The sequence below is a fragment of the Suncus etruscus genome, chromosome X, assembly GCF_024139225.1.
Source record: "Suncus etruscus isolate mSunEtr1 chromosome X, mSunEtr1.pri.cur, whole genome shotgun sequence".
Taxonomy (NCBI): Eukaryota; Metazoa; Chordata; class Mammalia; order Eulipotyphla; family Soricidae; genus Suncus; species Suncus etruscus.
The window spans coordinates 57,556,990-57,572,551 of record NC_064868.1 but is presented as its reverse complement, the minus strand read 5'-3'; the positions used below and the strand labels follow the sequence as shown (position 1 = coordinate 57,572,551).

At 37.8% G+C, this 15,562-nt stretch overlaps 1 protein-coding gene across 1 annotated transcript in view; it reads right to left on the bottom strand.

Moving 5' to 3' along the window:
- The window catches only part of AR (androgen receptor), a 249,229-nt gene that overhangs the window by 94,888 nt on the left and 138,779 nt on the right, over positions 1-15,562 (bottom strand). The window contains exon 2 of the mRNA XM_049767206.1: positions 9,958-10,109. Within this exon, the coding sequence (XP_049623163.1) occupies positions 9,958-10,109 (152 nt within the window). The remainder of the gene's footprint in view (positions 1-9,957; positions 10,110-15,562) is intronic.

The following is a 15,562-nucleotide window of genomic DNA, read 5'->3' as shown; positions in this document are numbered from 1 at the left end:
ACTTGGTCCACTTGGCTTAATGCCCTTTTATCTGCATTAGCAGGACCATTAATTATTTTTTGATTATTATTACTTTTGGACCTTGCATTTTAAATTATCTGTTGGTCATGATTAAAGAGCTGTTTTCACAGGATGCAATGCTTGCTAATGTAGTAAATTAATTAACAGTACAAACTGGAAACAGAAAGGCTGCAGCGTATGTTATGTTAGCAGAAACGCATGACCTATAGGTTAGTTTGATAGTCAATGATGGGTAAGGTTCTGGGACACCCGTTAGGTGTCACCAGGATAACCAAAGCCAGGCACAAACCCTCCTGCCTAACTCACTCAATTCTTATAAAGTAAAAAGATGAAGAACTGGGGAGAGAAGTTGGGAAATAAGAGGATTTCTGCAAGCTGACCTTGAACATATGTTCCCTGCTGAAATGAGTTAAGGATAAAATAAAGAGAAATTCATCGAGGTCAAACTATCTAGGGCCTAGGCCAATAGTGCCATGAGTATTGCAAATGCTATCTTTACATATTTTCTGATTTAATGATGCCATGAGCATTGCAACCACTATCTTTACATACTTTCTGATTTAATGAAGCTTGTACCTTGTGAACTGTGTGACTGCTGTCTTCACATACCATCTTGTTGCTGTAATGCCTAAGCTCTATTACCCACTTTCTGTTTCCTGCCTAATGTTTGCCCTTAAAAGCCTTGTCCCTATAAAGTTTATTGCTCTAACAATGCTTCCCTGTGAGTGGTCTGTGGCTTGCAATCTTCCCTTCGTTGCCGGGTTCCCACCTCAAATGCTATGGGCTGGAAGATACCCTTACCCACCTGTTCATCAGCCTTGTCGGATGGGAGCCCACCAGAGCCGACAACCTTTCACTTCACCCTACCCTTCCATAAATGGACAATCTCATCTCTCCTATTCACTCTTCTGTATAATTATTCTATCTTCACCTGCAATAAATGAGCTGCAACACTAAAGTGGTCCTACAGAGTCTCTCTTTTCTCCATACCTCACCCTCTGCTCTTCGCCGCATGTGGCCATTTGCCCACCAATACAAGGATGGTTACATTATGGCAGTTAGGATGGCATATCTAAAAAACACTGGGAATAATTTGTGTTGGCTGGGAGGTGGTAAAAAAAAGTAACTTATTAGATACAGGAGTGATATATAGAATATAAAAAGTACTCAAAAATGTTAATCTCACAAAACCTAAAAATTTTCTTAAATGAGGAGAGAAAATGAACAGAGTCCTTTCAGAGAAATACCAACAAATGGCTAACATATTTAAAAATGCTCAACATTATTTATCATTAATGAAAGCCAAATCAAATCAACAATCTTATATTTGGCTGCTTGGTCCAATCCATATGCTAGATAGTATGAAAATTTTTCAGTAAACCAGTAACTAACAGCCATATGACTCAGCAAACTTGCTTTTGGGTATTTATACCCAAAACAGAAAAACACTGATCCAAAAGGTTGTATACACACTGCTGTTCATCGTAGCACTCAGTACAATATCTAAGAGTGGAATCAACCTAGTCATCCCACAACAGGAGAGTGGATCAACAAGATGGGACATACTACATATATGTAAGGAATGATGCAATTATGCAATTTGCAGCAATGTGGATGGGACTGGAAGATATGACGTTAAATCAGGGGTCTCAAATTCAATTTACCTGGGGGCCGCAGGAGGCAAAGTTGGGGTGATCCTTGAGTGCAAAGTCAGTAGTAAACCTTGAACATTGGGGGGTGTGACCCAAACAACTAAAACAAAACAAAACAAAACGATTCCTCTAGGGCAGGGCCACAAAATGTTGTACGGAGGGCCACAAAATGTTGTACGGAGGGCCACAAACGGTCCGCAGGCCGCAAGTTTGAGACCCCTGCATTAAATGAAGTAAGCTAGAAGAAGGATCATATCACTTATATGTTAAAGGATGATATCACTTATATATGGTATGTAGAATAACTGCATGAAATAATTCATGATTTAATGATGCTTAATGAGAAAACTCTAGTCCCCAGTGTATAGTGAGGAAAAGGAAACAAATTGAATGGAGGAGGAGAAAATCTAATAAGAAAAAATGAGAGAGAGGGGCCAATAGATCTTGGGTACAACCATGGTGTAAAAAAGGACATAATTAAATATCCAAGCAAATGTCAACCCAAAGAAATCATGCAGTGCAAACTTTAACAATCATAATTAAAAATGGTGGGGCCAGAGAGATAGCACAGCGGCAGGGTGTCTGCCCTGCGAGCAGATGATAATTCAAATCCTGGCATTTCTTATGGTCTCCCATGCTTGCCAGGAGTGACTTCTGTGCACAAAGCCAGGAGTAACCCCTGAGTGCAAAAAGAAAATAAATAAAAATGGGCCTGTTATATTGGCATAACATATGTTGGAATAGATGGTGTATGAGATGCATTCTCAGAAAATTGGTAGAGTGAGGCTGATACTGGTGGTGGGATTTGATGCTAAAACATTGTATGTCTACAAGACATCTATGAATAACTTTATAGATGACAATGGTTTAATTTTTTTAATGTGCCAGTCATGAGGCCAGAGCAATGGCGCAGTGGTAGGGTGTTTGCCTTGCATGCAGCTGACCCAGGACAGACTGTGGTTCGATACCACTGCATCTCATATGGTCAAGCCAGAAGTACTTTCTGAGTAACCCCTGAGCCTTAACGGTGTGACCTTCCCCACCCCAAAGAAAACTGTGCCAGTCAAAGCAGCATGCTAGAGGTAATAGAATAGGTAGGAGAAAACATTGTGACATTGATAAAAGGAAGTTGACACAAGTGGTGGGACTGATGCTAGAACATTATACACTTAAACTATTAATAAAAATAGCCCTATAAGAAACTCAATGGTTATTTTTCATATTTTAAGCAGTTAAGTACATTATAAGCATCATATCAGAGGCTTATTTTCTTAATAAAATCTGTAAGTCTAAGTTATAAAACATTTTGAGATTTTTCTGTATTACTGTACATGGATTATCCCTCCCTATCTCTTCTCTTTCTTATTCCAAAATGACCCACTTTATATATTATACTCATTCCATACAAATATATGCCTTCTTTCTCTTTTTGTTTTATATTATGTAGTAAACTCATATATGTATATATATGTATGTATATCTTAGCACAGCAAAATCTTCTATTTTGTGATATGATAGTTAATTTCCCCCAATTTTTAAAAGCAAAAAAGTTTTTGGGGGGTTTGGGTCACACCCGGCAGCGCTCAGGGGTTACTCCTGGCTCACTCTGAGAAATCTTTCCTGGCAGGCTCGGGGGACCATATGGGATGCCGGGATTCGAACCACTGTCCTTCTGCAAGCAAGGCAAATGCTCTACCTCCATGCTATCTCTCTGGCTCTAGCAAAAAAGTTTTGACTCAGATTTGTAAGACCTAGAAAGAACATCTAGAACAATAAAAATATACTGAATTTAATTGGCTTACACATACTGTTCATTTTCTATGACTACTGTTATAGTGCTTTTTCTTACTGCATGTTAGCAGGACTAGGATGATTCGATTCATTCTCTGCTTACTCCCTTTCTATACACACAAACATACAAATATATAGCTTTATTTTAGAGTCATACCCAATGGTGTTCAGGGTTAATTTCTGGTGTTACGTTCAGGAATTAGTCCTGGTGGTGGACCATATAAGATGCAAGGGATCAAACCTGAGATGGCAGTGTACAAAGCAGTTGCCCTAAATGCTGTACTGTTACTCCAGCCCCTGTGATTTGAAATATTTGGAGCTGATACTCACTTATTTTTGTTATAATAATTAGTACTGTTCATTCCTATTTGCAAAGAAAAAAGGTAATACTCTGCCTCTTCTCAAACTATCTAGATCTAAGTCCTCGTTTTATCAACTTCAAACTATTTCACAAAATGCAATAAAACTGGACCATTTGGGGGCTAGAGTGGTGGCACAAGGGGTAAGGTATCTGCCTTGCATGCACTAGCCTAGGACGAAACACAGTTTGATCCCCGGTGTCCCATATGGTCCCCCAAGCCAGGAGCGATTTCTGAGCTCATAGCCAAGAATAATCCCTAAACGTCACCGAGTGTGGCCAAAAAACAAAACAAAACAAAACAAAAATACATGGACCATTTGAGTGATAAAACATGTAGTGTGTTTTTGGTAATAGTAAGTACAAGTTATTTGTTGCTTTAAAGACTGGAAATAAATACAATAATTAATTTTATAGGTATTGTCACCTGATACAATTATCTTTAAAAATTAGTACGATAGTTACTGGTTATCATTAAGACACTGGTTAAAAGACACATACCTAATACCTTTTCCTAGACGCTAACAATCTTATGCGCTTCTACTGTTTTCTAATGGCTCTTCTGTCTTCATACTGCTTCTGAAGGGCATTACCTACATATCTACCACATCTAAGAATATCCTCAGTGGAGAGGAGCAAACCCAGTGGCACTGAGAATTACTCCTGGCTGGCTCAGGGGACCATATTGAACCTGGGTCAGCAGCATGCAATGCAAACACCCTACCCTCTGTGCTATCATTCCTGCCCAACATTAAGAACTTAACTCAACTTTTGACTTAAAAAACAGCTTTAAAATTGAAGTAACAATTCTATATTTCTTCCCATTCTCATTCAGTTTTTTTTTCCTTTCACTTCTGATGGGGGCACACCTGATAGTGTTCAGGCTTTACTTCTGATTCTGAGCTCAGGAATCAGTTCTGGAAGCACTCAGGCGATTATGTGGGGTGCCAGGGATGAAATCTGGGTTAGCCACATGAAAAATAAGTGCACTGCCTGCTGTCCTCTCTCTAGCCCCTCCAAGTTTTCTTAATTTAAGAGCAGAATTCTGATAGTTTTCAGACGGGGAAGAAAAATTTAGTAAACTACTGAATGTTGTTCTTAAGTTTTGTTTCCAAAGCTTAGTAAATTGAATTTTATTGAACAAGATATTCTTTTTATTACATAGTACCTAGTTTGTTATTTGGTATAAAGTATCTTTTAATTGTCTTTTGAAATTTATTATCTTTCTAGTCTGTGCTAAAAGTCAGCAAGGAATAACTATCTAATTTCATGATTTTTTTTATTAGAATTAAAATGTAAAAACCTAACTTTTATAACAGTGGCTATTATACTTTACAATTATCAACTTTTAATTCATTTATTAAGAATAAACAGGTTTGGGGGCCGGAGAGATAGCATGGAGGTAAGGTGTTTGCCTTTCATGCAGGAGGTCATCAGTTCAAATCCCGGCGTCCCATATGGTCCCCCGTGCCTGCCAGGAGCAATTTCTGAGCGTGAAGCCAGGAATAACCCCTGAGCACTGCCGGGTGTGACCCAAAAACCACACACACAAAAAAAAAGAATAAACAGGTTTGGGGGCCGGGCGGTGGCGCTGGAGGTAAGGTGCCTGGCTTGCCTGCGCTAGCCTAGGACGGACTGCGGTTCGATCCCCCGGCGTCCCATATGGTCCCCCAAGAAGCCAGGAGCAACTTCTGAGTGCATAGCCAGGAGTAACCCCTGAGCGTCACAGGGTGTGGCCCAAAAACCAAAAAAAAAAAAAAAAAAAGAATAAACAGGTTTAAAATTCCCAATAAATTAGTAATTATTAATCAGTCAAAAAATAGCCAAGCCAAAGAAGACCCCAGCTAACATAAGGTTTCCAGGGCCCTACAAAAAGGTAGGCTGACTGCACCCACAAGGACTGGGGGAAGACTCCTGCCTGTGTTTGGGCACAAAGGTGACACAATCCAGAGATGCACCTGTACTTCCTGCTTGACTCCTGGTTTGCTGCATGTGGCAGCCAAAGAAGACCCAAGCAAACATAAGGTCTCCAGGGCCGTACACAAAGGTAGGCTGACTCCATCCACAAAGTGTGGAGCCAGAAGAGTGTGACGCTCAGCTCTGCTCCATGGCCAAGCACATCTTCTAGCCCATGAACCCCATCACAAAATGTAGTAAAAACCACACTATAAGCCTGTCAATGAGAAAACAATGCAGTACAACAGCACGCATAGAAAATGAAGGTGGCGGCTCTGATAACCCAAAAAGTATCAACCACCTAATTTGTATCTCATATAAGGAGTTTAGAATAGAAAATATGGAAGATGCTCATAAAATTCAAAGAAAGCATAGATCGAGCTGAACAGACCAAAAAGATAGAAATCAGAAAACTTCATACTAAAATAACAGGCCTGAAAAATTCAGTAGATGAAGTGAAAAACTCAATGAAAAGCCTCTCCAACAGCAGCTGCAGACAGAATCAGTGAGCTGGATGATGAGAGGCATAAGAACTCCATACAACAGAAGATACTGGGAAAAAAACCTTAACGCAAATGATCAAACAATGGAAAATATTCAAATAATGTGAACAAATGAAAATAGAAGTCTTTGATAAATTCAACAGAAACAAAATAAGAATTATTGGAGTCCCAGAGACCCAGGAAGAAAATTCCCAGGAAGAATTAACAGTCAGGGTTATCATTATAGAGAAACTCCCCAGAGATAAAGATTACATGGAACCAAATCCTGCATACCCAAATAGTACCAGCTAAAAGAGACCCAAAGAAAAGCACTCCAAGAAAAATCCTAGTTACAATGTCAAATCCCACAGATATAGATGCAATACTAAAAGCAGCAAGATCGAAAAGGGAAATTACATTGAAAGGGGAATCCTTAGGATTTATAGCAGACCTGTAACAGGAAACCCCCAAGGCCAGAAGAAAGTGGTTGTATATAGTAACAAATGAATGCTTCACCTAGAATATGCACCCAACTCACTTTCAGGTGTTAAGGAAGTATATATGACTTCATAGATAAACAACTGCTCAGAAACTTTACAGACTCAAAACCACAAAAGAAAAACGGAAATGTCTACTTTAAGAAAAGAAAGACCAACGGACACTCTGAACATCTATACAAAGATGACACTAAATCTCATCTCACTTATCTCTCTCAATGTAAATAGATGAAATGCACCTCTTAAGAGACACAGAGTGGCAAAATGGATCAAAAATCTAAATCCAAGATTTTGCTTCCTACAAGGGACACATCTGAATAGTCAGAACAAACATAGACTCAAAATCAAAGGCTGGAAGAAAGTCATCCAAGAAAACAACTGGAGTGGCCATATTAATATTCTTTAAGAAGTGGATCAGACACTCCTGAAATTCATCTGGAACAATAAACACCCTCGAATAGCTAGAGATACCCTTGGCAAAAGGAATATGAGAGGCATCACCACCCCAATTTTAAATTGTATTACAAAGCTATTGTCATTAAAATAGCATAGTATTAGAATAAAGACTCAGATAAGTGAAATAGACTAGAGTATTCAGAGAATGTTCCACAGATATACAAGCAACTAATCTTTGAAAAAAGGAACACTGAATGCAAAATGAAGCAAGGAAAGCCTCTTCAACAGTAGTGTTGGGACAACTGGTCAGTCAATTGCAAAAACAACAAACTCAGAATTCCATCTACATCATGCACAATGGTCAAATGTAAAATGAATTAAAGACCCTTATATCATATACCTGAAACCATAGGGTATATAAAGCAACACATAGGAAAGACTCTAAAAAACATTGCATCTAAACAAATCTTCAAGGAGGAAATAGCACTCTTTAAAAATGTTGAAGCAGAGATAAACAAGACTATTTTAAGTTGAGAAATTTCTGCACCTGAAAAGAAGCAATGCCTAGAATACAAAAGCCACCGATAAAATGGGAGAAGCTATTCACTCAATACCCATCAGATAAGGGGTTAATATCTAAGATATACCAAGTACCGACAATACTTAACAACAAAAAACATCTATCCCTATCAAAAAATGGGGAGAAGAAATGAACAGACACTTTCTCAAAGACAAAATTCAAATGGTCAAAAGGCACATGAAAAAATCTTCCACATTGTTAATCATCAGGGAGATGCAAATCAAAACAACGATGAAGTACCATCTCATGCCGCAAAGACTGGTACACATCACAAAGAACAAGAACAATCAGTGTTGGTGGGGATGTGGGGAGAAAAGAACTCTCATTACTGTTGGGGCAATGTAGTCTATAGAGTTCAGCCCTTATGAAAAACAATATGGAGATCGCTCAAAAACTGGATATTGAGCTCCCATATGATCCAGCTATTTCACTCCTAGTGACATAACCTAGGAACTCAAAAACACAATACAAAAAAATGCCTTCCTCACACCTATATTCACTGCAGCGTTATTTACAATAGCCAGACTCTAAAAAACAACCAAGATGCCCTTCAACAGATTTATGGCTAAAGAAACTGTGGTACATATACACAATGAAATATTATGCAGACATCAGGAGAGATAAAATTCATGAAATTTCCTATACATGAAATTTATTATGCTGAGTGAAATAAGATGAGGGAGAGAAAAAGACACAGAAAAGCCACTCATCTATGGATTTTAATAAAAATAAAAGACATTATTGAAATAATTTCCTGAGATGAGGGCCAGAAGGACTGGCTCATCATATGAAGCTCACCACAAACAGTGGTGAGTGCAGTTAGAGAAATAACTGCACTGAGAACTATCTTAACAATGTCAATTTGTGAAGGAAGTAGAAAGTCTGTCTCGAGTAGAGATGGGGGAGGGAAATGGAGGGATTGTTTATGAGAATGTTACACTTTTGAAGGGGGGTGTTCTTGTTATAACAAAAATCCAACTACAATCATGTTTGTAAACATGGTGTTGAAATAAAGATAATATTTTTAAGAATATAAAGAAAAAAGAATGCCCTCAGTGCTTGTAATCCATAAATAAAAACTTTTTTAGCTCTGAGTTGGAATTCAATGTTATTATTACTTATAAGAAAAGAAAAATGTCTTTTCATGATGTGTTGTTTTTTGAAAGTTGACAGCACTATACTAGCAACTGTGTCAGTTCCCACAGCATTCTTTATAGAGGCTGTTCATCAGTATCTGTTCAAATAGGAATTAATTAATATAAGGTCACAAATGAAGTAGGCAAAGAAAAGAAAATAATTATTGGTATATTATATAAGAGGTCTATAGGTGGAATTTATTGCTATAATTGATTGAGCATGTTTGAGGCCTGAACAAACATGAGCTGTTTTAAGAAAGCCTGAGGAGCTAGGACTTTAACCCACTTAGGCAAATATAAGATACATGTTATTGTGGGTTTTCTGACCAGTAGATGATTACTGAAATAATGCCTTTGAATGAGAACAAAAGTATCTCATAACTCTATGTCTTGATTATATCTAGGAAATATTAATGCATAAATGTTCCAAGAATGAAGAAATAGAAGGGAGCAGGTGCATTGGTTAATAGTCAGTTAAATTACCAAATCACTTTCTTTCTCTGAAGTCTCATACTACCATAGAGTATAGGCTGGGGAATCGGTTGGGGTCTAGCCATAATCAATCTCTTCAGTAAGAGCATATTCTCTCACAAGGAGTAAAAGTGGAATATAAGAAGGGAGAAAATTAGTTCTTTTCAAGTCATTCATATGTTCTTAGTTACTGGGCCCCACCAAGATCCAAGTGCCACCTGGGACCACCTTCACTATATGCATTGCTTATACTATCAAAGCTGTTGAAGTCATAAAAAAAGAATATTTCTTTGAGTTTAGGGCTTGCTAAGAGGCATCTTCCAGTGAACCTGGTGATAAAATGGTAAAATCATGGGCTCTATAAATTGATATTTCTCCATAAATAGGGTGTATAGTGAAAGAGAATAAGAATACATAATCCTGGGCCAGAGAAATAGCACAGTAGCAGGGCATTTTCCTTGCATGCAGGTGATCCAGGACAGACGATGGTTCGAATCCCGACATCCCATATAGTCCCCTGTGCCTGCCAGGTGAGATTTTTGAATGCACAGCAAGGAGCTACCCCTGAGGGCTGCCGGGTGTGACCCAAAATAAAAAAATACATAATCTTGACTTACCTTCAGCAGCTCTTTTAAAGAATACTTTGCAACTTCCACAAGTGAGAGCTCCATAGTGACATCCAGAAGCTTCATCTCCACAGATCAAGCAGGTTTTCTGGGGTGGAAAGTAATAATCGATGGGCAGAACATGGTCCCTGGCAGCTTCCAAACTGTAAATATATAGGACAAAGTAAAACATGTCAGTGGGAAGCAGAATAAAGAGAATAGAAGTCTGAGGTTTTCAGAAATAAATTCTATGAGTTATTAATTGGGTATTGGTATCTAGGTGTGGTTTCAGGATTTTATATCATATGGATAGAGTTTGGATCATACTACAGGATTAGAAAAGTTATCTGTGTTCAGGCATTCTCATGACTATGTCTACATGAGAGAAGGAAGGTAGACAACTGAGGTTAAAGTTTCTAATTTCAGGGGCCAGAGTGCTAACACAGCAATAGGGTGTTTGCCTTGCACACAGCCGATCCAAGGTCGATCTCTAGTATCCCGTATGGTTTGCTGAGCCAGGACCAATTTCTGAGTGCAGAGCTAGGAATGACCTCTGAGTGCTGCCAGGTGTGGCCCAAAAAAACTTAAAAATAAAATAAAATTTCTAATTTCAGATGTTGATCAGGAACCAGTTTCAGAGCAATAAAAGAATACAAACTAGTGTTTATAAAAGAAATCTGTAAACGTATTAGAACAAGCACTAAAGCATTTTAATTGCTTTGCTCCCATTCTATGAGCTTTTAACCTATAAAATAAGATTACTATTGATTCAATTGCTTGTTACTATTGTCAATGATAGCATAGCCCAAATATAAAGATAAAATTACTCAAAATAAATACATAGATTATCATCATCAAAGAAGTTTTTGGTCCTTTTATCAATTACCTCTCTTTTTTGTGTCTCGATATTATGAAGATAGCCTCGCACCCTCATTTCATAGCAAAAAGTCACAAAATTTCTCTACATGAAGCTGTTGTTTAGAAATATGTATGCTGAAAATTTTTCAGAATATTATCTAAACAATTGGAAAATAAAATATTCATTCTTGGCTAATTTGGAACTTCAGAGGTCACTTTCTTTTGTGGTTATGGAAACTTCTAGTTCCATAATATGTGCATGCCTTTTTCCAGGATGATCCAACAGTTAATCCTTAAAACTAATTTAGGGGTAATTCTCAGTCTCCACAGTTAATAATTCAAGTTTAAACAAACAGAACATGGTTCTTACTGTAAAGCTCTAATTGTTATAATCATAAGTTGGGAGAAAAGGTCTGGAGAGGTTGCCACAGAAACTAATATACCTGAATATTCATATGATAGAAAATGGAGACTGGGTGATTTCAGATTCCTAGTCCTCCTCCCATCCTCTGTGCTTCAAACAAAAGTCTCTCTTTATTAAGGAACTCAATTCAAAACCAGGTGTAGGGAAGTGTAGAGTGACATACAAAAGACCTATCTTGTGTTATTCCAGTCTAGGTAGACCTTTTACATGTAAAAAGGGGTAGATGAAAGGTGGCTGATACTGCAAGCTAGGAAAATTTCCTGTTTTGAAAAGTGTAGGATGTAATCTAAAATGCTCAATTTTTGTTTAATATCATAAGAAATTGAGATAGGCTAGATAAATCATGTTACATTGTTCCCTGAAACAGAAAGGAAATCCAATCAGAGCTTATATCAAAGTAGCAAATGTGTCTGCTATTTTGCATAGGTGCAACAAAAACTGTTACAGAGAGTAGAGAAAACTTTTAACCTAGATATAAGCAGGGTGGCCTTTCCCAGGAAGCATTTGGCCATACCTTTCACTGCAGCCTTCAGACCAGTCTTTTAGTTTGCCTAACCCAGTGCTTCTCAAATAGTGGGGCGCGCCCCCCCAGGGCGGGCTCGAGGCTCCATAAAGAGGAGCACGTTTGACCTCGGCAAACACTGTCATAACAAGCTAATTAAGCCCCATGTTTATGTCTCTGTATGTCTCTGGAGCTGAGAGTTGCTGTATCCTGCTTCAAACCCCGCTTCGAAAAGCTATGCATTGCAAAATGTGCTCATTGTAGTCATTAATCCAGGCATCACCTCTGATTAAAAAATCAGCTCAAATTATTTTTATATATTTTTGTTTTGCAGGTTAAAGTTTTTTTTTAATAAAGATACTATTTACAGTCATGCAGGGGCACAAAAATGTTTTCTTCTTCGTAGGGGGGCATAACAGAAAATAATTGAGAAACACTGGCCTAACCCCAGAAGGTTCTTAAACTTCTATGTCCCAAGAAAAGTAAAAGGCTCTCTTTCTTTGTTCTTTCCATTAGTGGCTATCCTTGTTAGGCATCTCACTAGCCTTCTTGGGCTCTCTCAAGTCTTGTGTCATTGTAAAGACATCAAGAAAATTGTACCGGTTGCAAGTTATTGCCAGAGTGGCACAAAGCCTGAACTTGGTTCCATCGAATGGATCCAAGATGTAAAGGTGTATGGCCAATATCAGATAAACTGAAGCTTAAGACAAGCCAATAATGACAATTGTTCAGGATTTAGGATCCACCTGCAACATTTAAATTTTAGAGTTTCTATCCCTAATAGACAGTAACTCTTCACTTTTAATAAGATATCCCATTTATACTGGACCTATACAAAACAGGCAAAAAAGGATATCACTGCAATGTAATTCTGGGTCATCAGCGGACTACTGCTGGGTTGTAATATCTGTCCCTCAGTTGATGCCATACTCTATTATCCCTGATACTTAGATATAATAACAACATTGTTCCCCAACAAATACAGATAAAGAAATACATATATCCCTTTATTCTGATAAGTCCAAGAAAACAACATTTCCCAAGGAATACACACAAACAAATACACATAATCAAATACATTTATATTCTTTAGGCCATTGTGAACATGTCCAAGGTAGATTGAATCTAGATAACTGCTTCAGATAGCAAGGTAATCTGTCAGTAGAAAGCAGTCAAGGAGGCAATGGAAGTGTCCTGCAGCTTCCCAAACTCAAACACCTAATCTCAGCCTGTTTTAAATGGAAAAGGATCAAATTGCTTCAATAATATAAAGCCAGTAAGTATGGTAGCGAGCAAATTGGAAGCCTGTTACTGTAACTTCTAATTCCTAGGAAATCACTGCTAGTGAGGTTATACTATGATGTAAAAGCATTATAGGTTAAATTGTGCATATATCAATGCCAAACCAATCAGCATATATCAATCTCAAAACCCCTGGATTTTGCCTTAGCCTTGTCTTATACACACACATATTTTTCCCACAGACTTCTCTGAACAAAATCATTAGAATGCTTCTGCAGATATACATAATTTGAAAATATCCGAACGTTCTTACACCAAGCATTGTAAGACTAGTCTAGAGCTTTCAAGTTCTTTTCCCAATAGACTTCTTTGAGTAAAAACCATCAGAACATTTCTGCATACGTAATTTGAAAATAGTCAAACATTCTTACACCATGACACACAAGACAAGTCTAGAGCATTCGAGTTCCTTTTCAATAGACTTGAGCAAAGTCATGAAAACATTTTTGTAAATATACCTAATTTGAATATAGCCAAACATTATTCACTTTTTACTCTAAGACAAATCTACAGACTTGCCTTTTTCTTAGACTTCTTTCATTAGACATTTTTCAATAGACCTCTATACAATAGACTTCTCTGAACAAAATCATTATAAAATTTCTTAAAATATACAGTTTGAAAGCATGTTGTTAAACATTATTACACCTAGCAGGAAAAAGTGTACTCTTTTTGAACAAAGTAAACTTTAATCATTTCTATAGAAAACCAAGTTGCCTTAGTTTACACACAATCAAGTATCATAGCCTTTGGAAAGCATTCGCTAAGATTACCATGAACTATTAAGAATTTTACAAAAAAGAATCTAACATTATCATGCATTTACCCCAGAACTGAGTAAACTAATTAACAATGTGATCTAAAAATGTAATCATAGTAATTGGCAACCTATTAAACCACTAGAGATAGTGGAAATACAATTTATCTGTTTGCAATGGGGCATAGAGGAAAAGTGTTAACGGTAAAACAAACTTTAATCAGCAATATAGTGACTGATGCAAATAGAATCAAGAGAGCAACCTCAAGGAATGTTACTGCTACTTTTTCGGGTTAACCAGGTGCAGGACATTCTAACAGCAGCTTCTCATTTGACCTTGGCTGAGCTTGATTTCTCCACTTCCACCCTTTGTGGTAGACTACTGAGGTCACCTGGGAAAGAATGTGGTTGGAGGACCCACTCACCTCTGTGCTGTTGGTTATCCTCCAATGGGGTTATCTATTTGGTTTCTATCACAACAGTGAACTTGATACATTGCTGCTGGCTAGGAGATCGAAAGTCTTACAAAAAGCACCTTCAGTTGAAGAAAGATGGTGGCATCTTCAGCACCCTCTCCTTCACTGCCTGGTTTTATCCCACCTGATGAAACCTCTGACACCATAGATGGTTAGGCATCAAGGTAAGGCTGGAGGGGGGTGAATCAGTGGAATCTATGTAGACTGGGTGTATAGTGCCTGCCCACTTGAATTCTCCAACCCCTATTAAATTAGTAGATTTTTACGCTTCCCTCCTTCCACAACATCAAACACTGCAATCTCCCAAATACTATGCAAAAACTTACAGCTGTCTGAAAAACAAAACATTCCCCTGGGTGTCATTCCTGTTAATTAATCCATAACCATTTCAGACATTGAACCATTTGACAGTACCTAGGACTTGGATTGCTGGCACTGGGTTATCTGCCTAACAACCCAGTATCTAACTGAGCTAGTATCTCTAACTGAGCTGTTTTCAGTCCCTGAATCCAAAGGATCAGTAGCTGGCTTACCAAACACATCTTCCTCATCTGATTTACTAGACTTGATAGATGAGGATCTCTCTGGTTTGATGCAGTAGTAAATGATATATTAGTGGACCTGGGATGGCCTTTAGATTGAGACTGTGTAACCCCTGGCAAGGCACTTCTCCCTTCTTGGGGCATGTGCACGAGAGAATCTCTAGAGAGCCTGGCACGTACAATTGGCAGTAAGAGATGCAAGCAGACAGACTAGAGCAACATGAAGCAGTTCAGAAGGAGGTCATTTGTACTAATGCTCCAGTGAAAAGTGTAACATATTCAATCCAGCACAAGGGGGTTATTATGGCAGTGATCCATCAGAGAGCCATGTCATTTTCTCACTGTTATTTGGGCAAATGCAGAATGTTATCTAACACTTTATTCAAGCATAAGCTTTTTTTAAATGTTTAAGATTTTAATAAGAATTACTTTCCCATACTCTCATCCACAGGAATTCTGCTATTATACATTGAGTTTTTCTTGTTAAGAAGAGAGAAAAATGTCCAAATGACAGTTTGTTTGCAATGATGAAAGATTTTAATTCTTCAAATCAGCTCTGCCTGATTAGTATATTTTCTTGTTATTAACAGACAAATCCTCATTCAGGGAGAAGTCTGATTATGTTATACCAAGCCAGGGTATCTGTATTCCAATTCATGAGATTCAGTCTGTTACTTTTATTTTCTTAGTTTCACTTTCAACCTATGACTGATTATTCTCATCAGTTACTAGCATCAGTAAAAGAAAGCAAGGAAC